Source organism: Caenorhabditis remanei, chromosome X (assembly GCF_010183535.1).
Source record: "Caenorhabditis remanei strain PX506 chromosome X, whole genome shotgun sequence".
In the NCBI taxonomy this organism is placed as follows: Eukaryota; Metazoa; Nematoda; class Chromadorea; order Rhabditida; family Rhabditidae; genus Caenorhabditis; species Caenorhabditis remanei.
In genome coordinates this window covers 5,337,523-5,362,184 of record NC_071333.1, presented here as the reverse complement: position 1 = coordinate 5,362,184, position 24,662 = coordinate 5,337,523, and the positions used below count along the sequence as shown (strand labels likewise).

General features: G+C 37.0%; 6 protein-coding genes across 6 annotated transcripts; 3 read left to right on the top strand and 3 right to left on the bottom strand.

Annotated features, from left to right (window-relative positions):
- Positions 1-1,174: 1,174 nt before the first annotated feature.
- Positions 1,175-3,545, bottom strand: GCK72_023020 (uncharacterized protein; the record flags this gene model as incomplete). The annotated part of the gene is made up of 5 exons (XM_003095798.2): positions 1,175-1,564; positions 1,611-2,157; positions 2,206-2,863; positions 2,941-3,129; positions 3,254-3,545. 5 exons carry the CDS (start codon positions 3,543-3,545, stop codon positions 1,175-1,177), a joined length of 2,076 nt encoding a protein of 691 aa, XP_003095846.2.
- A 2,870-nt stretch (positions 3,546-6,415) lies between these two features.
- Positions 6,416-9,466, bottom strand: GCK72_023019 (uncharacterized protein; the record flags this gene model as incomplete). The annotated part of the gene is made up of 7 exons (XM_053735183.1): positions 6,416-6,614; positions 6,732-6,918; positions 6,962-7,327; positions 8,300-8,444; positions 8,636-8,716; positions 8,764-8,825; positions 8,869-9,466. 7 exons carry the CDS (start codon positions 9,464-9,466, stop codon positions 6,416-6,418), a joined length of 1,638 nt encoding a protein of 545 aa, XP_053578749.1.
- Positions 9,467-13,910: 4,444 nt separating this feature from the next.
- GCK72_023018 (uncharacterized protein) lies at positions 13,911-15,038 on the top strand (the record flags this gene model as incomplete). Its single annotated transcript, XM_003095828.2, has 3 exons — positions 13,911-14,107; positions 14,226-14,816; positions 14,864-15,038. 3 exons carry the CDS (start codon positions 13,911-13,913, stop codon positions 15,036-15,038), a joined length of 963 nt encoding a protein of 320 aa, XP_003095876.2.
- A 2,113-nt stretch (positions 15,039-17,151) lies between these two features.
- Positions 17,152-18,798, top strand: GCK72_023017 (uncharacterized protein; the record flags this gene model as incomplete). Its single annotated transcript, XM_053735182.1, has 4 exons — positions 17,152-17,220; positions 17,391-17,675; positions 17,853-18,305; positions 18,361-18,798. 4 exons carry the CDS (start codon positions 17,152-17,154, stop codon positions 18,796-18,798), a joined length of 1,245 nt encoding a protein of 414 aa, XP_053578748.1.
- Positions 18,799-20,885: 2,087 nt separating this feature from the next.
- On the top strand, positions 20,886-21,467 carry GCK72_023016 (uncharacterized protein; the record flags this gene model as incomplete). The annotated part of the gene is made up of 2 exons (XM_053735181.1): positions 20,886-21,005; positions 21,081-21,467. The coding sequence occupies 2 exons, from the start codon at positions 20,886-20,888 to the stop codon at positions 21,465-21,467; spliced, it is 507 nt and encodes a 168-aa protein (XP_053578747.1).
- Positions 21,468-22,097: 630 nt separating this feature from the next.
- Positions 22,098-23,911, bottom strand: GCK72_023015 (uncharacterized protein; the record flags this gene model as incomplete). The annotated part of the gene is made up of 6 exons (XM_003095831.2): positions 22,098-22,237; positions 22,536-22,704; positions 22,748-23,089; positions 23,138-23,295; positions 23,342-23,591; positions 23,639-23,911. The coding sequence occupies 6 exons, from the start codon at positions 23,909-23,911 to the stop codon at positions 22,098-22,100; spliced, it is 1,332 nt and encodes a 443-aa protein (XP_003095879.2).
- Positions 23,912-24,662: the final 751 nt, after the last annotated feature.

Sequence of the window (24,662 nt, the reverse complement as noted above, 5' to 3'; positions counted from 1 at the left end):
CCCTACAAGAGCATTTTTTATTGTCCCATGAATTCTGTGTCGATCCATAAAAAATATCCGACACTCAGAAAATAGTTATATCCCCTTTGAAAAGAAACGAATAATTGAGCGAGCGAAAAGGATGTGCGGGTTGCTTTCTGCTCTGATGCGGTGGAGGGCGGTTTGTCCGAGGCCACGTCGTTTCTTTGTCCCCGTCGTCTTTCATCAATAGGTACAAGTTTGTTAGTGGTTTCTTTGAGATATTGCGACTGAAACCATGTTTCAATAAACCCTCATCCTAGAATTCATTACATTTTTGTAGATTACCAAGCTTAGATAAAGTTCTTTATTCACTAGTCACCATAACTTATTAATTACTGTTATTTCATTCATTATGCTGTTAGGAGGTTCCGCTAACAGACAGAAAACATTTTCCCTCTGCTCACCACCTTCTCATTCTATGAGCGAATCTCAAAATTGAAATCGAATTTTTGAGTCTGCAAACGTGTCCAAACTGTCAATTCGACAATATCTTGGAGATAACTTCTTATTCAGCTAACTTCCCATCACAAGAAAACCAAAAAAGGGTTTGGAACATAGCGTTAGCAAACTTTCCTTCGTTGTGTGGCAGTCATTCATGTAAACCGGTACACGATGTACGCGCAATCGGCGCATAACATGAAGGTAGTCAAGAAACACCAAACCGAATCCTTACTGAGCCCAACTGAGCCCTAAAAACGTTATCGTGCAAGCTGATTTCGTACAACTTTAATCTCATTCTCGTTTTCAGTGAATAATCACTTCTCTTGGCTCATTTGTTCAAAAATTCATTTTTCGTTCTGCGGCAAGCATGCTCCTGCGGGTTGGAGTGGGTTGCTTCCGCTTGACTCCAGTTTGATTCAGAGTTTTCTCCTTCTGTTATTTCTCAAAAATCTTGCTGCAGATATAGTTAAAAACACGGAAAAATCTACTCACAGCCCCCACTTGTCTCTTATAAAACAATAATGTGTTTTGTGGTACTTAATGATTTTTTGTCAGTTGAAAATCTTGTTTATTGTTAAAAAAAAACGGTAAAACACGAAATAAACTGTTCACAGAGATATAACATGTTCAAAAAGAAAGAAAAGTTTGAAGAGAAAAAAAATATTCAAAGAGAAATATCATCATTTAAAAAAATAAAAAATAGTAATTAATTTTAATGGTAGGCAGAGACGATGGGAAGGTTGGAAAAATTATTCTGCTCATCTAGATTTCTTACTGCTCTCAACGTTATTTGCCTCTGGAGTTCTCTTGGATTCTTGTTAGTTACGAAATCGGCCGAGATGTTCCGTTTGTATGGCTTTCTAGATTTCTGCTTCAGCTCCGAACTTCTCGACCGACGGCTGCTTGGCTCCTTCATGTATAGTGGATCTTTGTCGTAAGTTGACACATACTCCTCATTTTTCCAGGCTTCCATTCGTGACAATCGGTCGCGGGTCTCACTTGAAACACGTCGCAGCATCCTGGCGCGTACTTTGCTACGAGATACATCAATTGAATTGTTCCCGTTGAGTTCCAAAGTGTTCCAGTCGAGATCCTCTTCAACCTGAAAAACGGAATTCCCTTGATTTCAATAGAAACTATAAACTCACGTTTCTTTTGAGCAATCCACGTTGATTATCTAAAATTGTTTCTAAATAAGATACCACCGATGGACCGCAATCAATCAGATTCGATTGGAGTGGGAGGTTCTTGACTCTCTTCAAAAGAACTCTGTTTTCATCAAAAACAGCGGTTTCCGGATATTTTCTGCTTCTCTGGAGAGCTTGGAAATAGCACTTCATGAAAACTTTAACCATACGGAGCACACGCTGACCACGATATTCAATTATATCGCCCATTGGATCCAAAAACAAAACGATGCAATGAGAGTTGTTCTCTTCAGATCCATCAAGAATAGCACCAAACGGATTTCTCACGACAATGAGCATAAAGTGGAATTCGTTGAAGTACGGACAACACCACATGTCCTTCTTGAAGTTATCAGTCCTGCACAACTTCTTTCTCGCTCCCAAAGTTATCTCACATCTTTGTTGAAGTTCATCTAGAATTTGTTGAGTGTACGGAAGATGGCAGTTCACAAAAAGTGTGCGTCCGATGTTGTCCAAGATGAAATCAAACATGAGAACACGGTCAACTCTGAAAAAAACCAAGAATTTTTCATAAAAATAGTTATTGCAAACTCACTCTTGGAGATTTTCCATTATCTCCGCAGCGCAAAATTTGATTGTTGACCCTGAGAACCAATTTGGATGAGATACTCCCAAGAAATCAGCTGTTGTCAGAACTTCCTTTCCGAACTTGTTTTCAAAGTTAATTATGCTAACTGGAGGATCAGGAATAAGTTCTCTGACGCGTTCTGGGACTTTATTTTCTTTGACTGCTTGGCTCATCTCTACTGGTACAGTGTCCATTTCATGTTTATCATTCAATGGATTCAGCACTTCCATTTGTTGGACTTCTGCTTTAACTTCCTGCTGTACAATTTTTGGAGGTGGAGTTGGCAGTATTATAATATCCATATCCATCTCAATTGTATGATTTTCATTCTCGGAATTGCCATCAATCTCAATGACATGAACTGATCGGACAGAAATCGGTTCTCCTTTATGTTGTTGAACTTTCTTCTTTTCGCTTCTCAAGCTCACATCGGCTGGTAGAGTGTCCGATCTTCGTTCGACATTCGATACATTTACATTCTTAACTTTTAGAACTTCTCCTTGATTTTTCAGTGGTGAAGTGTTTCGAGGAGGAGTCGGCAGTATTATAATATCCAAATCCATCTCTTCCTCCTTTCTCGCCAATTCATTGAAATCATGTTCTTCTTTTGTGATTGGACCAAATCCTGAAATCATAGCGGTTTACGCAATTGAAATAATTATCATCAAGCTTTTAAAAAGATGGAATTTGTTTTAAACTTACTGAAATAATTCTTGTGGTCCTCCAGTGGATCATGAGAATACTCTACTTTTCCAGTTGGAAGGTCAACATGTGTCTGCCTTAAAACGGTTTCCACTACATGATACAAACAAGCATCAACATCTTCTAGTTCATCAATTGTGAATGAAGTATTATGCAGATCTTCGTTTTGTTCTCTCTCCTGATTTGAATCTGAAAAGATTATAAAGTTGACTTTTGGGCCAAGAATAGAAAATCGACGCCAGTTTTCATATGAAATCACTTAGAACAAAATGGGAATCCTCATAAAACACTGAAATATTTAAAAATAACTTACGTCTTTCTCTTTCAATTCCAATAACTGCTGAACTACTCGGCACGTCCTGCTTTCTCTCACTCGGCTGCTCCGATTCTATTTTTTGTTGTTGAGCCAGCATTTTGATCTCACGACGACGGTTTTCTAGCTCCAACTTCATTTTTTTGTACATGCCTCGCGTCACACGAACTTCCACTTCTTCTTGCTCAGAGTCATCATCAGTTTGTTGGGATACTTCCTTCTCTCGTTCACTTTCGTCCGCTTTTCTTTTCTTTTCGTCTGCTCTAAAGTTTCTTCGTTGAACCTGGTCCATGAATCACTGTAAGTTTCTGTAAAAGGAACATTTGAAGAACAATTAATAACTAGAGCTGCTAGAAGAGAAACGCAACAAGTGTAGACTAGAAAGTAACTAGAAGTAAAGTAAGGAGAATATGAGTGACAAACTCAGTGAGAAAAAATGACAGTTCTTTTTTGTCTCTCCGTAGATAGATGGAGAGGTTGTATACCTCGCGTCTTGATTGCCATATGTATTGATTTTTCCAGAGATAAAGTTTTTGGACAGACTGAAGGGAAAATCAAGAGAGGGAAAATGACTGGGTGGATGGGAATGAGACTCGGCTACTGTTTCATGCAGATTTCTCTGCGCAATAGATGTCACATGTTTGAACACAGCGTTCTGAGTGAGATAAAAACGCAAAAATCTATATTAATTTTTCCAGATAAGGTAGCTCAAATTCTATACTTATTAGATTTATCTAGCTCGATTGTATTTTGACGTTAGAAAGCAATTTTTGATGAGAGCAGCGGTTATCTGTAAGATTCGCTAAAGTGGATACTACTCAAAAAGCATTCGGATTAATAAGCAAATTGAGAATTAAACAAGCTATCGCTAATCATTAATTGTTCTAGACGGAATAGAAAAATTGGACTATTGGATGGATCGGATTGTGTGAAAAAAAGTGGAAGTCAGTTAGATTTATAAAAACCTCACTATTGATTCTGTTGTCTAACCTCTGACAGTTTTGGAACGACTCAAGGGAAGATCAGGAGAAGGGAAAATGATTGGATGGATGAGAATAAGAAAGGACGGGGTCATTGACAGACTCAGCTGCTCTTTCCCGCGCCTTCGTCATTTACAACCACTCTCACCTTTTGTTTGCAAAATTAATTGCAGTCTTTGGGAAAAATTTCTGAAGTAAATATATTTTAAGTGGAAAGTTTTATAAACTTTTAGTCATCATAAATTGCTCTCGGTGAGATAAAAATAAAAGAAAATCCTGATGAGATGGATTGGAGTAAAACAAGGATCAAAAGAGTGGTAACCAACAAAACATTCACTACTAATTTTGCTGCTCAACTTTTGGATTGTATTTATGAGATTACTGCAAGGCATATTTTTGTTATATAAGAGACGCAGTTTATGGGATGACTAAAAGAAAAACAATAAGGAAACGGCTGAGTGTATGTGAATGAGAAGGGTATTAGGTCGCTGAAAGACCCAGCTACTCTTTCTTGGGTATACGTTATTTTCAATCGTTCTTGTGGGCAATAGATGTCTTATAATAGGAATCATTGTTCTCAGTAACACAAAAGTTAATAATAATTTTGGTCTTTGGGAAAAATCTATAGAGAAATGTGAATATTTTCGTAATACATAGTCTGAAGGAATGATTTATAAAAGCAACGATCTTGTGATTAACTTGTGAGTTATAAAAGCAACGGAACATTTGCTAAAGTTTAGGTTATTCAAAAAGTACTAGGGTTAATATATAAAAAAAATTAAACACTGATCATGACGTTAACGGATACGTAGAATGAGAAGCTGATGACCGGCCCGCGCATAGCGTGGGCGGCTGTCGCGACGGGACTTTTTTGTATGAAAGTCTATGCGCCATTAAACCGTTGCCCGTCTACTCATACTAGATTACCCTTCCCAAGAAAACAAATAATTCTCCCTCTCTATTCGGGTTGAGAGAATTAGTTTTCTTTGGTCCTAGGCTAAAAAGAAGAAAGTTGATTATTAACAATATTCGATATTACAGAATTTATTGGGTTTTGTGTAGTTGTGCTAGTCGGGCTGTGAAATGGAGAGTGACAGTTAAATTAATTTATGAAAAATTCACATATTATTAATATTTTCATGTATTAACCCTTGTACTTTTTGAATAACGTAAACTTTAGCAAATGTTCCGTTGCTTTTATAAATCACAAGACTTTTATAAATCACAAGATAATCACAAGACTGTTGCTTGTATAAATCATTCCTTCGTACTATTACGAAAATATTCACATTTCTCTATAGATTTTTCCCAAAGACCGAAAGTGAATGAGAGTGAGAAGAGAATGTCACTGAAAAACTTAGCAACTCTTTCTTGGGCGTTCGTCATTTACCGTTGCTCTCAACGTTCTTCTGCGCAACATATGTTCTATAATTCGACACACCGTTTTGAATGAGTAAGAATCTCGAAAATCAATATTAATTCTTCACACAATATCGGAATAAAAAAGTTCCGACATTTTTTGCCGACGCGTAAAAGTCGCGCCACTGATCTTCGGGAACGCCCACTTATTATCCTGCAAGATCAGGGAACGGTTTCAGTTCTATTTACACTCATTTCGCGGGTAAAAAATCGAAAAGACCACTTTTTCAATCAAACTTGATCTATTTTTCTTGAAATTGCATTGCAAATGTAGAAGTTTGACGCCGTGCCTAAATGTGCGATTTGTCAACTTTTCTATATTTTGCGATAATTGGAAATCAGTTAGAGAAATTGTCACTGCAATTTTCTGTTTCAAAATACAATGGATTCTGGTCAAAAATATATGTTCTTTAATTTTGACTTTCCAATTTTTTTTCGACAAAGCTGTTTTTCATTGCTCGAAACAATTTTATGAAAAGAGAAATAAGACACCACAGAGGTATGTGTGAAAAGGAACTGGTTGAGTGGAATTTGAAAGTTGTAACATTAAAAAGTGTTCGAATGAGGAATCAGAAGATTTGACAGCAGATGGGGTAAAAATACTAGTATTTCAGAAAGCGGATGGAAAATTAAGTGTCAGACAGGAATTATAGCAGGTATTCGTGTGAAAAATGGAAAACTTTCAAAACAATTCGAAACAAAAAAGAAAGGAAATATGTATATTTTAACATATATACCCGAGGATGTATTATATGTGAGAGGTTTAGACAAGACATTTGTTCTTTTTGATCTTCTTGAATGAAGGACGGCTGTCCGGGTTGAGGATGAGAACAGACGTGAGCATTGAGAAGAACGCCTTTGCTTCATCCGATCTTTTCAATTGCAGAAGTCCTTGTGTTGAAGAGGAAGATGAGGCAGATCTCTTCAGATACGCATGGACGTTTCCACCGATGCTTGCTGATCTGAAAAAAACTCTAATTGATGAAAACCAGCTACTTGAAAAAACATTCTTAAGATTTGCGAAATGATAGTTGTTGTCTAGTTTTCCGGTTCTCTTCTCATTAGTTTGAACTACTTACCCATATTTTTCAGCTTTTTTCATCATCTCACGCGGCATTCGTGCGTTAGTGACCGTTAGAATTTTTTGAAACTGCGAAACGTCTGAGTCTGGGCCGACCGCACCGGGAAACAAAAAGTCTCCGGTGTACAATTCAGCAGCCACAGCGCCGAAAGACCAGACGTCTGCCTTTGTATCGTATGGCAGTCCTGAAAAATGTGAGCTGTTTATTGGAAAGAACAATTCACTTACCGAGAAGAATTTCAGGAGCTCGGTAGAATTGAGTTTGCACGATTCTCGGCACTGTCGCAGCTCCATCAACTTCATGAAAGCGGCACACTCCGAAATCTCCGATTTGAATGGTAACATCTGATAATTGAATCAGAGAGTGCGAGTTGTCGGAGAAATCAAGTTGAAAATCTTCGTTTTCCGTGAAGTAAATATTTGCCGTCTTCAGGTCCAAGTGGTAAACTTTGAGATTCTCCAAATGATCCATTGCATTTACAATTTGCTGGCACATCATTTTGATAGATTGCAACGGAAATGCAACCCTTGGAACAATCATCGAGCTTGTGGACCCATTTCGAGCTCTCGATTGAATCTCTCGCTCTTTTGCCTCTGGAAAATGAAACTTTATTGTAACATACCAATACGTTCTACCATAATAAAGAAAAGCGGCTAATCGGTAGAATTTTGGTACCTTTTGTCGTTTTCTGGCACCATGGGACAGGTCTCATATGAACTTACAGGCTACAAGAGAGTTTAGAATTCTCCATAAGGTAACATAAATGTTTGGAGGTCTTATCAGTGTGCTTCGTATTTTCACCCAGAAACGCCAGTTTTGTGATGCAACCGATTATCACGCATGCTTTCTTGATTTTTGCATTTCGCTTACAAGGGAAGTCTTTGAAGACGCTACTTTCGCTACTTTCAAACGACCTATCAGTTTCCTTATAAGTGTTTTCGACCGCGGTGTGTCCATTTCTGCAGTCATAACCTGCTAAATGTCTATGAGAGCCGAGATATGAGGTCTGAAACTTTTCATATGGATAAGCTTTTTCACGTGGAATTCCAAATCGACCAGTAGTATACGCAAGATATTCTCATTTTCGCAACGTACAAGCACATATAAACCGCTGAGCAACACAAATGGAACCGCGTGGTGGCGTATATACCGCCGATAGCTAATGTACTCCTTGTGGTCGAAAATACCTCTAACCAAATTTATAGGTCGTTTAAAAGTGGCGTCTCCCAAGACTTCCCTTGTTAGGCTAATTTTGAAAAACTAATAAAAATTTATTATAAACAGTTTGTTAACAACAACGAGGGAAAGTTTGGTTATACTCCCCATACTGATAGCTTCCCCCATTGTCTCCAGTAAACCGTGAAAAAGGCGCAGATGAAATTATGTATATGATTTCTAAACTCTCATGGGGATGTATATAACTAAGGGGTCTTCGGATTGTATATAACTAGGGGATCTGTGAACTCATTCGAAGCTTTTAAATGTTTTGTCTCTCGCTTTACATTGCAGTTTTTAACTTTTATGAAGCTTTTTTTTCTTTCTAAAAACAAATAGTCATCACTTACTGTTCAAAGTGTCATAAATCGAGAGTCCAAGAACTCGGGTGAGAATGACTCTGGTACTGAATCCAGCCGGTGTAGAAAGCAAGTCTCCAGTAGACACCAATTGCAACAATTGGGGATGAGGCGATTGTCGAAGAAGATCGTAGACCTGGAAAATGCTAACATTGTTTTGAAATACTCTAAATCAATAAAAGTGATGAAAGTAATTTGAACACCTTTGTATAAAATTGGCTTAACAACAATTTGTTTTATTTAGATCTTTTCAATTTATAAAGACAGAAAATACACCCCGCTTTGGGAATTTTTAGTATTCCAATATGAAAAAGGTTCAAAGCTCACCTTCAGTTCAATTTCTCCAGGGGCAATCTTGGATGCTGACTGCAGGGCTTTCAGGAACTTGGCAGCAAACATCTCTTGGTTCTAGAAAATGAAAATAATTTATTATATCTGAAAAGTGTTAGCCGAACCTTGTTTGACACGGAGAAAACGACTCCATATTCTCCTTTCCCGAGAAAATGATTGATGACGTCTGAAATATGATTTTGTGATTCTATTATCCAAATATTTCTTACATTCATGCTCGTCAATCCTAAACGTTTTCATTTTTTCGATAGATTGAACGTCGGCAGAGCTTCTGGGTGACGCCGATCGATCTTCATCTGCGTCAGAGTATCCCGGAGAGGTGGGAGTGTATCGCGGAGAGGTGCGAGAGTGATATCGAGCAACGGTCACCAGGGTTGGACGGGCAATAGAACTCGGGACGGTGTTTCGAATAGGCGCCTCCGATCGATCTTCATCTGAGTCAGAGTATCGCGGAGAGGTGGGAGTGTATCGCGGAGATGTGGGAGAGTGATATCGAGCAACGGTCACCATTGTTGGTCGGGCAGAAGAACTCGGGACGGTATTTCGATTAGGCGCTTCCGATCGATCTTCATCTGCGTCAGTGTATCGCGGAGAGGTGCGAGAGTGATATCGAGCAACGGTCACCATTGTTGGACGGGCATAAGAACTCGTGACGGTGTTTCGAATAGGCGCCTCCGATGAATTTCCAACCGAGGAAGAGTAATCCGGGGAGGTTGAACGTCTTCTTGAGAGATGAGCATTCAATCCAGTGGTGGGAGAATAATCTGGAGAACCGGTCTCCAGGTTTGGGTAGCGACCACTTGCCATCTGCAAAACACAATTTGGAGAACCTTTCGAAGAAGAATCGCTTTTTTGAAGAGGAAAATTGCGAAACGCTAAAAAAACAGAAAGAGAAACCATGAGAAGACCGGCTCAAAATCAATGAGATGCTCAGAAGGGATCATAGAAAATAAATCAATAACAAGCTAACGAAAAATTGAGAGATTAGGATAAAAACAAAGGGAAGAGATTACTACGATCCGAAACAAAAAGACACTTTCTGTTTCAACCTAAAAAATCAAGCGGGTGTTTTCAGTCTAGCAAATGCCAGTCTCACATTTCACTAGGTCAGAGCTGTCCGAGAAATCGAAGGAATCGATTCTGCCGTTACCTTCACACACTCTCGACGTTAACAGAATTATTGAGCCGCTCGTAGGACCATTACGCACGGCCGCTCGCGGGCAAAGCAAGACAGTAAACAAAGGTAGGAGAGAGTGTGTCTGAACGCGGTTTGGTGGACCGCATACACTAACTCGAAGAAAAATGGGAGGGCACTCAAACTATAATTATTTGAATATTCCTGATAGCAGGAGATTTACATAGAATTAACTGACAAGAAGATTAGTAAACATTTTGAAATAAATCATTACTGATGGGATGATGGTCCTAGTGTTGCTGAAAAACTAAAGTAGGGGCTGATATGCAGTCTTTAAGGTATCGAATCTTGTGTTTTGGGGGGAAAAGTTGACAACAAACCGCTTTTTTCACCTTTTCTTGTATAATATAAATCTGTCTTTCAACAAACTAAATAACTACTGTATTTTGCGGGTTGCGAGAAATTAAAAGGTAAATGAATAAGACAGGAAGAAAATCAAATAGTGACGTGTGCCCGCACATTTGTTCGGAATCACATGGTGGTGTGGTCAAGACAGGGAGGTATCCGTAACCATGGAGAAAGAGAAAGATGGAGAAAAAGGGGATTATTAGTCACTGCGACACCAATGGCGAGAAGAAATAAAATACACGATGAAGCTAACATGGAATGTACTTCTGTTGCTACCCCTAAAGTACCGATTTTTTTTGCTCATTCAATGAGTTTTCCCGAGAGAAAATGACCCATAATGGGTTTTCCTGTGACGTGACCTCGTTTTTGAGAAATTGAGATTTTTCAAAAAATGCAATTTTTTCGAAAAAATTTTTTCATTAATTTTTTTCACTATTTTGCCGGATTGTTCAGTAAAGGGGCTTTGCACATAATTGTTGCAAATTTTATGTAGTTTTTGACAAAAATATGAAACTTATGAAAAAATAATTTTTTGATCCTGAAAAAGGTAAAAATGTGACACCCTCCAAAAAAAATGTTTTTTCGAGGACGGCAAAGGTGACATATATAAGGTAAGAAAGTACAACTCATCTGGATCATTTTCCTATATAGCACTATAGTCGCTTCCAGTCAAAAATTGAGGAAAAACTTGGTCTGAAAATTTTCATTTTTCGAAAAAATGTGACATGTCGGAAATGAGTTTGAATTTCTGACATTGAATAAGTTCCAATTAAAATCTTTTTAGAATAATGATTTTCAAAATCTGTTCCATAATTTTCAAATAAAAAAGTACATCCCTGTTGACATCATTTGTCATAACACTCGTTCAAATATTGCAAGTTTTTTCATGTTTTGGAAATTCAATTGCTCATAACTCCTCTAAAACTGAAGAAAACAGGCTCAAAAAAGGAGGACAACTTGAAAATGACTTGTGCTTCTCAAAAATCATAATTGGGCTGTTTTTCGAAAAATTATTTTTTTCGACTTTTGATAAGGGGGGACCACATGAAATTTTTTCCAGAAACTTGAAAAAAAATTTGTTTCGAAAATAAACAGAATCAATAGTTTTTAGCTTTTTTGTAGCTGAAAAACTAGTTTTGAATTGTTTTCGAAAAAAAAATTTTTCAAGTTTTTGGAAAAAATTTCATGTGGTCCCCCCTTATCAAAAGTCGAAAAAAATAATTTTTCGAAAAACAGCCCAATTATGATTTTTGAGAAGCACTAGTCATTTTTAAGTTGTCCTGCGCTTTTGCGCCTGTTTTCTTTAGTTTTAGAGGAGTTATGAGCAATTGAATTTCCAAAACATGAAAAAACTTGCAATATTAGAACGAGTGTTATGATAAAAGAAGTCAACAGGGATGTACTTTTTTGTATGAAAATTATGGAACACAGTCTGACAATCATTATTCTGAAAAGATTTTAACTGGAACTTATTCAATGTCAGAAATTCAAACTCATTTCCGACATGTCACATTTTTTCGAAAAATGAAAATTTTCAGACCAAGTTTTTCCTCAATTTTTGACTAGAAGCGACTATAGTGCTATATAAAAAAATGATCCAGATAAGTTGTACTTTTTTACCTCATATATGTCACCTTTGCCGTCCTCGAAAAAAAAATTTTTTTTTTGGAGGGTGTCACATTTTTACCTTTTTCAGGACCAAAAAATTATTTTTTCATAAGTTTCATATTTTTGTCAAAAACTACATAAAATTTGCAACAATTATGTGCGAAGCCCCTTTTCTGAACAATCCGGCAAAATAATGAAAAAAATTAATGAAAAATTTTTTTCGAAAAAATTGCATTTTTTGAAAAATCTCAATTTCTCAAAAACAAGGTCACGTCACAGGAAAACCCATTATGGGTCATTTTCTCTCGGGAAAGCTCATCGAATGAGCAAAAAAAATCGGTACTTTAGGGGGGGGCAACAGAAGTACATTCCATGTAAGGCTTCCTATGCCATGGCAATATATTGAGAGGAGAGAAATTAATTGAAAACAAGAAAAACATATTCATAAAACTTCTGCTATGTTCAACAAACAGGAAAAATTTTAATTCGAAAGGTGACGCGAATATAGAAAACTGGCCAGAAACAACATCCGCTATGTTGCTCAATTGCCTGCGTCTCTCCGTGGCCGTTAAATGAAGCATATGTTTTCACTGCTTCCGACAGCCATGCAAATTTCTGCTGAGATTTCGCAATGTATGTGCAAGTTACTTGTTTTTTCAGTAATGAACAAAACTAAAAACAACAACAATATCTAAAATTTTTATTGAAAAAATATTTGCGTTTGATTAAAATGCATATCAGTCTGTAGATGACCATTTAGTGCTTGGATGGAGAAGAAGTTTTAGAATGAGGTGAAACTCAATCAAACTGTATCAGTTTTTTTCATACTTGTCCACTACAGAGTTTAATAATGAAACAATCCAGAAATAACAAGAGAAAAGTGGTGAGAAAACATTTTTTAACTATTGTACCGTCCAAAAGGTTGTAAACTTTTGCCATTTTCTGTTGAAACTGGTCAAATTTGAGAGTGTGGCATGGTAATACTGATTGTCCCCTTAAGTAGATTTTGATGAATTATAAAGAACAATGGTAGATCTTTATTTTTGTAGTTGACAACGTTTTTATACGGACACTCCCTAGAGAGTTATGATTATTTTAAGACAACATTAGAATTGGTCAATTTGAGAGAGAAGTTACTTTGTCAATATGTAACTTGCTAGGGAGTGCCTGTACAAAAACGTTGTCAACTACAAAAACAAAGCTCTGTTATTGTACTCATAACCCATTAAAAAACTACTTAATGTGACAATCAGTATTACCATGCCACCCTCGCAAAGTTGGCTAATTTCAACTGAAAACGGCAAAAGTTTACAACCTTTTGGACGTTTTTTGGCTGTCTTTTTTTTCAATGGTTTGAATGAATGGAACTTTTTTTTTTTGTCAAAATTGGGCTTTCGCGTTATTTCCGAAAAAATATTTTTTAGTAAAGCTTTTAACACTTATATAATCTTTTTAAAAGTAGGTGGATTTTCAGCCTTCAAGAATGCGTTTTTGTACTTTTTAACAATGTCCAGATTGGTAATAAAATGGGTTTAATTATAAATTGGACGTTCTAATGATGAAAATGTTGTTTTGAAATCAAGAAACCACCAGAAAAATTTGAAAAAACAAGAGAAAAGCAGATTTTCACTAAAACTGTAACTCCGGCTCGACTCGGATCGGAATGGGTGTTTGAAAAGTTGTCAGTAGAGGTTTTTAATCATTTCTTTTTTGTTAATGAGCATTTCTATTTGTTTTTACAAAGGGAATCTTCGGTTTTCGAATGAGGTTCAGTCAAGTATTGGCGCGTTTCTTGCTGCACAGCACAAGAGATGCGTCAGTAACGTTTGGTGCGCACTACTGGACGGGGAGGACGCACGTGTAGGTCTTCTTGTCGTCCTATTGATTGTCTCTCTCCCTATACACACTACGATTTTTTTAAACGTTTTTACTGTCACCAAGCAATTTCCATTTTCAATGCACATTTCTGATTACTTACAATCGTTTTTATTTTCAGGGGCAACAATGGAACTCTTGAAGCTCCCCTTCCTTGTTCAAACAGTAATTTTTGACCAGCTGGATTTTGATGACGTATTCTTACTATCTCTCACATCAACAAAAATGTTAATTGTGCTGCGGATGGCTTCATGGAAACACATCAAAGCGATTTCCTATAAGGCTCGGAGAACTCATACTTCGGTTTTTGCTGTGAAGAGTCAGGAAGATTCTCCGAAAATGTTGGAACTAAGACCTTCAATGGCTATGTCTCAGGAAAAACAACAATCGGTGCGCGGTTTGGGATACAATATGACATACTGGTGAGTATTTTCAACCTGTTTTCAAAAATGTATAGTATATAAAACGTGACTTCATTATCTGAAGTGAAACTTACTAAAAAAAAATTCATATAGAAAACAAAACTTGTCTATTTTTCAGTTGGTCATCCGACACAAACATCCTCGTTGTTACATTCGATGAGAAAACAATGGTTCCAACGGTGCAGTTTGTACACCAGCACATAAGCAGCCTATTCGGCAGCCATCTGCAGCACGGTTGCACTCTTCTCTCATATGATCTGATGTTTCTCCCAGCGATTCTTCCGATTACATCAAATGTGCTTATTTCGCATTTGGTAATGGTGCCAACTCTTCTCGATGCGTTTATCTCAAAAATGGAGAATCAAGAATATTTAACCATGAAGAATCAAATGAGAGATCTTCCACTGTTCAACGTCAAATTCATCAGCTGCAAACATCTCAGTTTCATAAATGCCTATACTTTGGCTCCAGAAATATTGTCGCGTTTTGAAGGACAGACAGTTGTCATGTATAATGCTATCATGGAAGATGCAACCATTGTCAAATTTGTTGCAAACTGGCAGAAGGGGAATTTCGCCCCTAACCTTAAGTTCTTGAAACTATACTTGAATTTTTCTCATCTTTTCCATCCTGCCGTCATCACAAACTCACTGAAGATCAAAATTTTTTTTCATTCTAAGAGACCACCTTGTTTCCAATACCCAGTCAAGTAAGAAGAATCGATTAAAGGAAAATCTTTTTTATTTTTTCTTACAGAAACTACTTTGGCGCCGAAGAAACACTCCTAAAGCATGACTTGGTTGTAACAACTTATGTTGTGAGAGAAACTGACAAGGTTGTTGCGTCGATAAGTGTTTCCGAAGACCGTTTCGATTTTTGTGTATGGGAGTGGAACGAAACGCAAATGAAGGAGATGGGATATATTGAGTGACAGTTGAAATTCCCGTTTGTGATTCGTTCTGATTATTCTTCTTTTATCAATTAATTTTCCTGCTCTGACTTTGTGGCTCGCCTCGATTACTTCCAATTAAACTGTTTTATATTATTTTCAACTAAACGATCCCACATATTTGAAAAAACTCTGGTTTCTCAAAATCCCCCATTTGGTCTTTTTGAATTGTTCAGGTTTAAACATTTGATTCTTTTCTTTTTCAAAAAACTTTTCCACTTTTTGACATTTTTTGATAATGTTTCTGTATTACTTAAACTGTTGGAATAAAAGGTGTCGCAAGGGTACGTGATTGATACCAATATACATGAGTTCTATTTGTCTGTATTCCAGTTTCTTGTATCCATAGCACCATGTCCGGCGTCTACGTCTCCTACAAGGGAAATCTTTGGAGATGTAACTTTCAAACGACCTATAAATTTGGTTTTAGGTATTTTCAACCATGGGGAGTCCATTTTCGCAGTCAAAAGCTGCCAAATGTCTATAAGAGCCTAGTTATGAGCTCTCAAACATTTCATGTGAATAAACTTTTTTACGTGAAATTCCAAATCGACTTGTACAAATCGACTTGTATCTTGCGTGTACACGCAAGATATTCTCATTTTTGCGACATACGAGCACACCGTAAACCGCCTATGTTGTTAGTTTTCTATTTATGACCTTTTTGTTGTTGTTTCAGTAATTTCAGTTTCAGTTTTCTTAGCTGCTCTGAATTGACATGCTTCTTAGCCCATTCTTGTTTCTGCTCACTCGTTTTCTGCTCACTCTCTTAGTTCAGCTGTTCTTATCCGTTCTTGTTGTAGGACTTCTTTGCTAAATCGGAAGTTTTCACAAAACGCCTTCTTAAAACCTTTAAACATTGCATACACCATTTCGTTGCCCGTTTGATTCCTTACGTCCTGCTAACAAATACTCGATCGGCCTCCCATGAATGAAAACAAAACAGGGAATTTATGGTAATTAGTTTAAATAAATTGTAGACATTAACACCAACATTCAAACATTGAAACTTTCAGAACACTACCAGTTCGGTGGTGTATTGGTGGACCAAATTGGAAGCATCTCGGTAAATTCACCAATTTCACTAAACTAGCAAAATGTCATCACCCACTCAATGCAGCTGACAACAAATGTTTTAATAATTTTAAAATTATAATAACATTGCAATTCATTGTTAGACATGTTCATGTTCCATATCTGTTTTCAATTTGCTTAATTAATAACGCCGTCCATTTCTCCCGGGCCAGACTTCCCCAATAAGTTTTTAGGGATGTTGCTTTCTCCTCACCATACTCTACATTAACGGTCTTTTCGCCTAATGATAAAGCCCTTGAGATGGCCTTTGGGAAGAAGGTCACTCCATTTTTCCACCGCCTAGAGGGGCCCATATACCATGTTCTCATTTCCTAGAACACCCTCCACCACTAATCGTCATCTGGCTCCGTTCCAGCATTACAACTCTGGAATATGAAGGATCTCAATACGTTACTCCGAGACTTCCATTACCTCATCTCATTTATCTAATCTCTCCATGAAACTATTCCACCGTCAAATTGTTTCTTTTCTCAGGCGAACGATCGATGCCTCTATCCGTTCATAACCTGTGACCATGAAATAAAAACTCAAAAAACGACAAAAAGATATAGTATTTACATACTAAAAATGAAAAATGTGGCTTTTCCGTTTTTCATGAAGTTAAACAAACATTCCCAAAGGAGTAGTTTTTTCTTGTGACGTCCCCTCTACCGTTTCTTTTGGACTGAGCGTCATCCCGTTCTTACGCCTCTATTTGCGAACGGCTAATGAGGGCCGATCACACCTATTTCGCTCATCTAACCCTGTCTTATCTTGACATCATCTTTCATTTTGCCTACTATTGATTTTGATTGACCTGCGAATTGCTACACAGTGACGTATAGAGATCTGTTCTATTGTTCTGAACACAACCGTCATTGTCACTGCTGACCACATCTCCAGATTTTTGTCCTTTTTCAAGCTGTTCTCTTTCTTTCTTCTGTTTCTCTTTTTTGTAACTAAGCTTATCTCATTTTTAAGAATCTGGATTCAATTTTCGAAACCGAATAGCAAAACGAGAATGGATCAAACTGAAATGCAGTATCAAGTTCTAGCAATCATGATAAAAGCTGGCATGGCAGAAGCAAAGGTAAGAACATCTTTCATTTTGAATACACGTAGTCAACTTCCAACAACCTGTAATGAATGAATTTGTAATGTTTCAATCTTCTTCTTATTGGAAATTGGTCACATTCTGAATAAAATCAATTTTGTATCTCCAAACTCCGTTCTTTATTCTCAACTCCGTTCTTCGTTCAGATCACCGACGCTATCAATACTCTTGATAAATTTCCTACTACGGTTGAGGTGTTTGATAGGTGCAATCTACCGTACATCATTTCGAGATATGCTGCAACCAATAAATCTGCTCGAAAGCTAGCATTCACTTATAAAGAAATAAAAGATGCTCAGCTCATAGAGGAACAGTCACTTCTTTTTGAAGACTTTCTTGCTGGAGTAAAAATGGAATGCGAAGAACAAATGCCTTCTCATCATGTCGTAAATCTTGTAAAAAACTTGCTGCAAAATGTAAATATGAATTGTGTAAGTTTTACCATCGCATTGTTTTAAAAGTTGAAAATTAATGCCAAACACCCAAAAATTAGTCCACAATTATTATTGAAGTAATTTTAACGTAACAAATGTAGTTCATTTAAAGCACATCCAAGATTTGAATAATTTTATAAATAATTTATTCGAGATGAAATAATTATTTTGCAGGTAAGACTTGCTTACCGGCTCTTGGACAGTCTGAATTTTAATTTGGATTTGTACTTTGAATTGTATGATCAAGCAATTGATGATAGTAACGAAATTGTGGAGGCTAAACGATTAGTTGACAATGTCGACCGATTTATTCTATACAATGAAGCTGTCGACGAAGATATGGAATTTAGCGATAATGAAGGAGAGGAGGAAATAGATGAAAACGACGAAATAGAAGAGAATGAAGAGCTTCAAATTCCAGACGATAATGATGATGATATTAATGTAGAAGATGTTATTGAAGAAGCGGAGGAAGAAAATGACTCCGGAGTTGAAAGTGAAGGAGAAGAGCTTATTAATGAAAGAAATCAAGAAGAGGAAGAAGAAGTAATACGCTTACGTGCTGCAATTGGAGACATTTTCATGAGAAACTTTGCGCAATGTTTGTTGTGGGGAAATACTGAACAGGTTAGTTTTTCTTCTTTTTTTTAAATTATACAATTTGTGTGCATATGACTTTCAGATAACAAAAGCAGCCTCGTTTTTCCAAGAATTTGAGGTTCACCCTTCAATGTACAGAAAATACGAAATTTCCCGACTAATAATTGAGTGTCCATCTATACAAAAGTATGCTGACAAACTTCTTGAACAGATTAAAGAGATAGAATCTGAGACCTATGCGGTCAATGACATTGAAGTGTTTAATCAAATTATCAAATACACGGAGCTAACAAATCAACCACTGGACGATGTCTATGAAGTTCTTTCATATTATTTAATGAATGCCTCTGAAATCTATAGAGATCGTATTATCAAAAGGTTTTTGGAAAAGCCTGTCACTTATGTTCAGTTCGTTAATTTGGGTATCGAGGAGTTCTTGCTTCAGAGTTTGGATAAAACGGACGACATGATGCTTTTAATTCAAAAAATTCAAGATTTGAGAATGGAAACCATCTCGTAACATTAAAAATGGATGTGTATGACAATTTTATCAAGTCAACTCAAAGTTTGTATTTGTTAAATTTGTATGTCTTCTTTTGATTTTAATCTTTGATTTGTTTCATTTTTAATCAAACAAAATTTAACTTCAAAGCATTAATATTAAGATTATTCTTTTCTAAAGATCAAATGTGGAGCTCTGAAACAAAATCAGTTGTGCAGTGTCTTGATGTGATAACTCTTTATCTTTTTGCAAACTTTCCTCAATTCTTCGCTGTGTAGAATTCGATTTTTTGTGGTTTCCCATTTCTCATATTTATACCTTCACCTCATGAGCTTTTAAATGTTCGATATGTCGCGGTGCCACGGAATCTATAAATACATAGTACAGTGCTACAAAACTTCTAAATTGAGTTAGAATTTAGGTTAATTTATCAATACTTTATTTTTTTGTTTTTAATGTTTCTTTTGAAAAATAAAAATAAAATATTCATTACGTACCAGTTTTGTTTTGTTAACGTCAGTTTTCAGACTAACCCACGCTTTTCTGTAATGAAATCGACATCCAGATAAACTGACACGCAGACAGACTTACTGAGAAAACAAGTGCTAAAGGAGATTTAGACAACCGTAGACACAAAACAGCGATTTCCTGCCTCTCATCATTTTGTCTAGAGATTTCTATAAAGAAATGTAACATCCGGATAAACTGAAAAACAAACAGACTTAATGAGAACACAGCTGCTATCACAGATGTAGACAAGAATATACACAAAAGGACGGTTTCTTGTCTCCATTTGGTGTAACAGTTTCCCTTAAGAAATAAGACAACAGCAACCATTCTCTCCGAATGTGTGATTTTTTGTCATTCCAACATTTGTTGTGAGGATAAAATAACCGTTCACTTGAGAAAGTTTTATTATAGCTTCTCCATAAAAAAAATTTGCTCGGTTCTCTGTGTTTCTTAATGATTGAAATGCGTGTGACTCCTTATTGTTCAGCGAGAGATTTGGGGCTATAGTCTGAAAACGATTTTGTTAACAGACTTGGCTTGATTTCTCAGATGGAGTATATGTTACATTAAAGATGTTATCGAATGACATCCCAGCTTGTACTCGTTTTCTACTCTAATGTTGTTAATAAAGTTAGAATTCAGGTTAGCTCGTCGATACTTTCAGTGCTTTGTTTGTGATGTTTCTCTTGATAATTATTCAATGAAGGAAAACAATATTAATTACGTACCAACTTCGTTCTGTTGGCGTCAGTTTTCAGTTTAGCCCACGCTTTCAAGGGAAGAAATAGTAATCCGGATAAACCGGCACACAGACAGACTCATTAAGACAACAACTACGATTTAGGCAACCGTAGACACAAAACGGCGAATTCCTACTTCTCATCATTTTGTCTATGGATTTCTATAAAGAAATAGAACATCCGGAATAACCGACACAGAAACAGACTTAATATGAACACAAAAAAAGAACGTTTTTTACTACAAATCATGATTGTTCAGTTACGCAAGTCCATGAGATTGTAACTGTCTATCGAAAAATTCTCAGAAAAAGACAAAAATATCCACTCGCAACAGCACCTGTGAATTTAGTGCAGCTGCCCAAGGGTTTTTACGAAATTCTCTAGTTCAGAAAAAAAAACAAAAAAACTATTGCATTGAAGGAAGCAGGTGTCATCGCAACGAAAATGACCGTGATCCCTTCACTCGTTCATTGTTCTCCAATTTATCGTCATCGGTTTGCTCATTCAGTTTTCCATTCAGATTGGTAAGTTGATAGTTTTCTGGTTAGTATAGTACACTGTGCCACTGTTCTGACTTCATTTTCAAAATGAGCAGAAGTTTGATGCGGTCAGTGCATTCACGAAGTTTTCTTTCATGTTTGTAGAAATGTGAGAATATAACATAATACCAAAATAGAGGAACAGTCGGCTCGCAGTTACCATTAACAAAACCAGAATGTAAAACTAACATGAAAATTTTTGAGTTTTGATTGATTTTTGACCAAAAAGGACTATTTCTCCAGCGACATAAATTTTCAATTATTGTTTGACATTCACATAACTTTACAGCAATGGACCATAATCAAAATCAAATTGATGTGGACAATAATACCGCCGATTTGGATTTCTCACTTCAAAGAGCAAAAAAATGCGATGAAGTTTTCGAAATGCATTTTCAATGGAATTCCCCGTATTGCAAACTTCATGGTCAACGAGGTTTACCAACCGTCTGCAATTGTCCGGAAAACATGCTGACTCCCGAATCCTGAGCACATACCACATTTTCTACAGTTTCTCGAAGCAAATGGTGGTTATGCGGTTCACAACATTTCTATAAAAGAACTGAAAGTTGTTAAGGCGGAATTGGTAACGAAAATTAAAAAATTGAATGAAAACATTGTCAACTGGAAACCAGAGAGTGGAGTTTCAATGAATGAATATTTAGAGGAGTTGGAGAACGTTGAAAGAGAACATGATCGTGCAGAATTGGAAATGCGGAGAAAAGAAGATTCACTCAGAAGAGGTGATGAAGACAATAACGATATACTACGACACATAGTGTTAGAAGACTCGGATGACTCGGATGAAGAAGAATCTGAAGACGAAGAATATGAGAACGAGGACGAAGGATTCGAGGATGGTGATGGTATCAGTGATGCTGAAAATTTGTTGGTTTAAATGTCAGGAACTCCCAAAATTGATTAATAAAAGTATAATGTTCTACACTTTTCTGTCCTAGTTTTTCAAAAACTGAAAACAAATTTTTTCCTAGCTTCAGCGCACTGGCTGAGAACAACCATTTAGACAAACAGAAAGCGTCTAATAAATATTGATAACACAAATAATAATTAGGTCAGGTTTCTATCAACCGATTTTTCAACAGCAGCCTAGTTTTTCGGTGAATGCAAAAAAATCGAGAAATGAAGAGGAACTCTTGCGAGACAACCGATATGTTTAATAACAAAAAAGTTTATTGCTTTCGGGGTTTGAAAACTTTATGTAATTTACCCTCACTTGAAAAATTTAACAAGATTTATGAATCTACTATACTTGATGCTTTAATGCTTTTGAATCGAGTTTTAAATTAGTGATGACTATTAACAATTAACAAAAAAAACGTGTGAAACTAGGGAGGCAATCATTATACAAATATCAGGAACCATACAAAATAAAGATTGATCAAATCATATACACAAAAAATAAACTCAAAATTCTAATTATTTCGAGTGCAAGCTAAAATAACGAACTACTTGACAAGCAAAAAGAAAATCAATAAACATTTGACAAAACATCATGCAAATCATTCAACTACATCGGAGCATCTTGTTGAAGTCCTGCAGCTTGCATTTCCTCGAGTGTTGACGATTTGCAGTGATAAGGTTTGAATGGATTGCGAACAGTCCTTTTGAATGGATTGCGAATGGCCCCATTGAATGCAGAGACTCCGCCTAAAACCAATTGATTATTATAAATTGTTATGTAATCTTTAGTAACGGCACCCAAGTACTCCAAATCTGAGTTTACGCCGTCAGCGGTCCGGAACAAATGAAAAAAATTGGTTATGGAGAAAACGCCACAAAAAAGTTAAGCCATGACTTTAATAGAAAAAAAACTTCTTTTTTTGGTCTGCTCAATGCAAGCAATCTTTTAGACAGTTGAAAAAGCAGGGAACCGTGTTAGTAGCGTCACTTGAACGAACAACGTTATTCATGCATCTTGCCAATATGAATCATCAAAAAAACGAACCATTTGTGTAGAAATCAGTTTGCTTCATCAAGTTATTCAGGTCGACAAAATTGTCGGTGTCGACTGAAAGGTTTTCAGCATCCATTTTTGTTGAAGAAAGATGAGAGTTGAGCGTAGCTGGAGAACAATGAGAGTTGGCGATGATTGGATCGCTCATCGGAAAGAAAATCTGAAAATTAGACTCATTGAAGGTTTTTTTGTTTAGAACTCACATCACGCTGATTAATGTCAAAGTCCTGACCACTCGCAAATGTGTTGGCAAATGCAGATGGCTCCAAAGTGTTCAGATCCGCAAGAGCTTCAGAAGAATTTTCCAGTGCACATGAAGAAGTGTTCACACAGAAGTAATCGTACGACGGATTTTGGTAGTTTTGAGTGTAGATGGCTCCCGATTGATCGTTAACTGCGTTGGTGTACCAAGTGGATGACGAGGTGATTGGATTCTTCAATCTGTGGGCCAACTCGGCACCACCCAATGTCACCAAGTCATCGTTTTCACGGTGCGTTACTTCTCCGCTCACAAAGTCACTCGCTCCCAAGCGATAGTATGCCTGCTAAAACAATGTCCTCATTGAAAATAAGAATTCAGAATTCTCATTTACCTTTTGGGACTCTTCGATCCCCATTTGGAGCAAAGTCTCCTCACGTTTCCGGACTTCATTAGATCTCTTGCATTCTTCAAGAGATAATCCAAGAGCAAATAGAAGTTGCATCTCCTTTTTGGTAGTAGAGAAAGAGTGATTACCGTCGTAATCGACTTCTGAAACTGGAGCAATAACAATGTGTCTCATTATCAATTTACTCACCAAGACTGATATCCTCGGCACTGTCAGGAGTACCACTACGACTCTCTTCAACTCCGCTATTTATGAATTTGTTTCTCATTTCCTTGAAACTTTTTCTCTCTTTTTTCAATAGCTCATCGTCGGACAGCAGGGAACAAATCTTCTTGGCAGTCTCGCGCACGTTCATACCCACATCCTGATACTTCTCAATATATTGAAAATCTTTCAGAGTATCGATAAGGTATAAGTTTTCTGTACACTCCTCAACAACCTGGAAAAAAATCTTTAATTTGAATACAATAAAGCGATTTCACTCACCATATCATGTCCAGCCTTGACAAGATACTCGAGGAGAACGAGACTTTTGTAGACGTGCCGCCACTTCTTGCCACTCTCATTCATCCGCTTCCAAATGATTGGCATGATGTGAGTGAAAGCCATTGGACTGTGTGTCAGTTCCGCCAATTCGGACATTATTGATTTCGATGGTCCCCACGAGTCGTTGCTTGTTGCTTCACGTACTTTGATTTGATGAGCCGAATAGTTGCGAGTAGCATTTTTGACTTGGCGGCGGAAAGCTGAGATCGGCATTCTCTGAAAAATAAAAGTTAGCAGAGAAGACTTGTGAGCGAAGTGAAAAACGATTTAACTAACTCATACAAAAACTAACGACTAAACGAGAGCGAAAAGAAAATAAATCGGCGAGTAAATGGCGGAAAAGAAAAAACAATAAACGATTCAAAAAAGGTCGCCTTAATGGGGCGCAATTGCACACTGACCTCTTTCTCCTTTTGCATCGATGCCTGCGTCTCTTCAATCGCTGTGTTCTTTCTTCCCTTTCCCCCGCGCGCACTATACAAGACACAGCCGTCCACTAATACGCACAAGGCCCACTGACGCGTTTCTCGTGCTGCACAAAATGCGGAAATACTACAGCAAATTCTTTCGAAAAACATCTTTCAGGAGTGAAAATGATACATGTCATTAAAGAAACCATAGATAGTCTTCTGTCAACTAGAATCCGTCTGACAACACAATAGTGCTCCCAAATTTCGTTTTTGGGAAGATACCACACACTTCATAGATGATTTTCATAGGCGATCATTTTCAGTGAACTGGTTAAAGAAATCTGCATTGCTCTACATTTTATTGTTTATTGAAATCAAGGCTGTCGCACGGCCGGTCGCCTCCCGCGGATCGACCAAATGGCCTAAATTTTTCCACAACGACTTGTCTTCTGGCCCTCTATGAGGCCGCCTGAAGAAGCAAAAAATTTTCCATGGCTGGTAATATAAAGTTGTCCCACGGTTGTTTTGACAGAATTGATTGAAAAACCATAAGA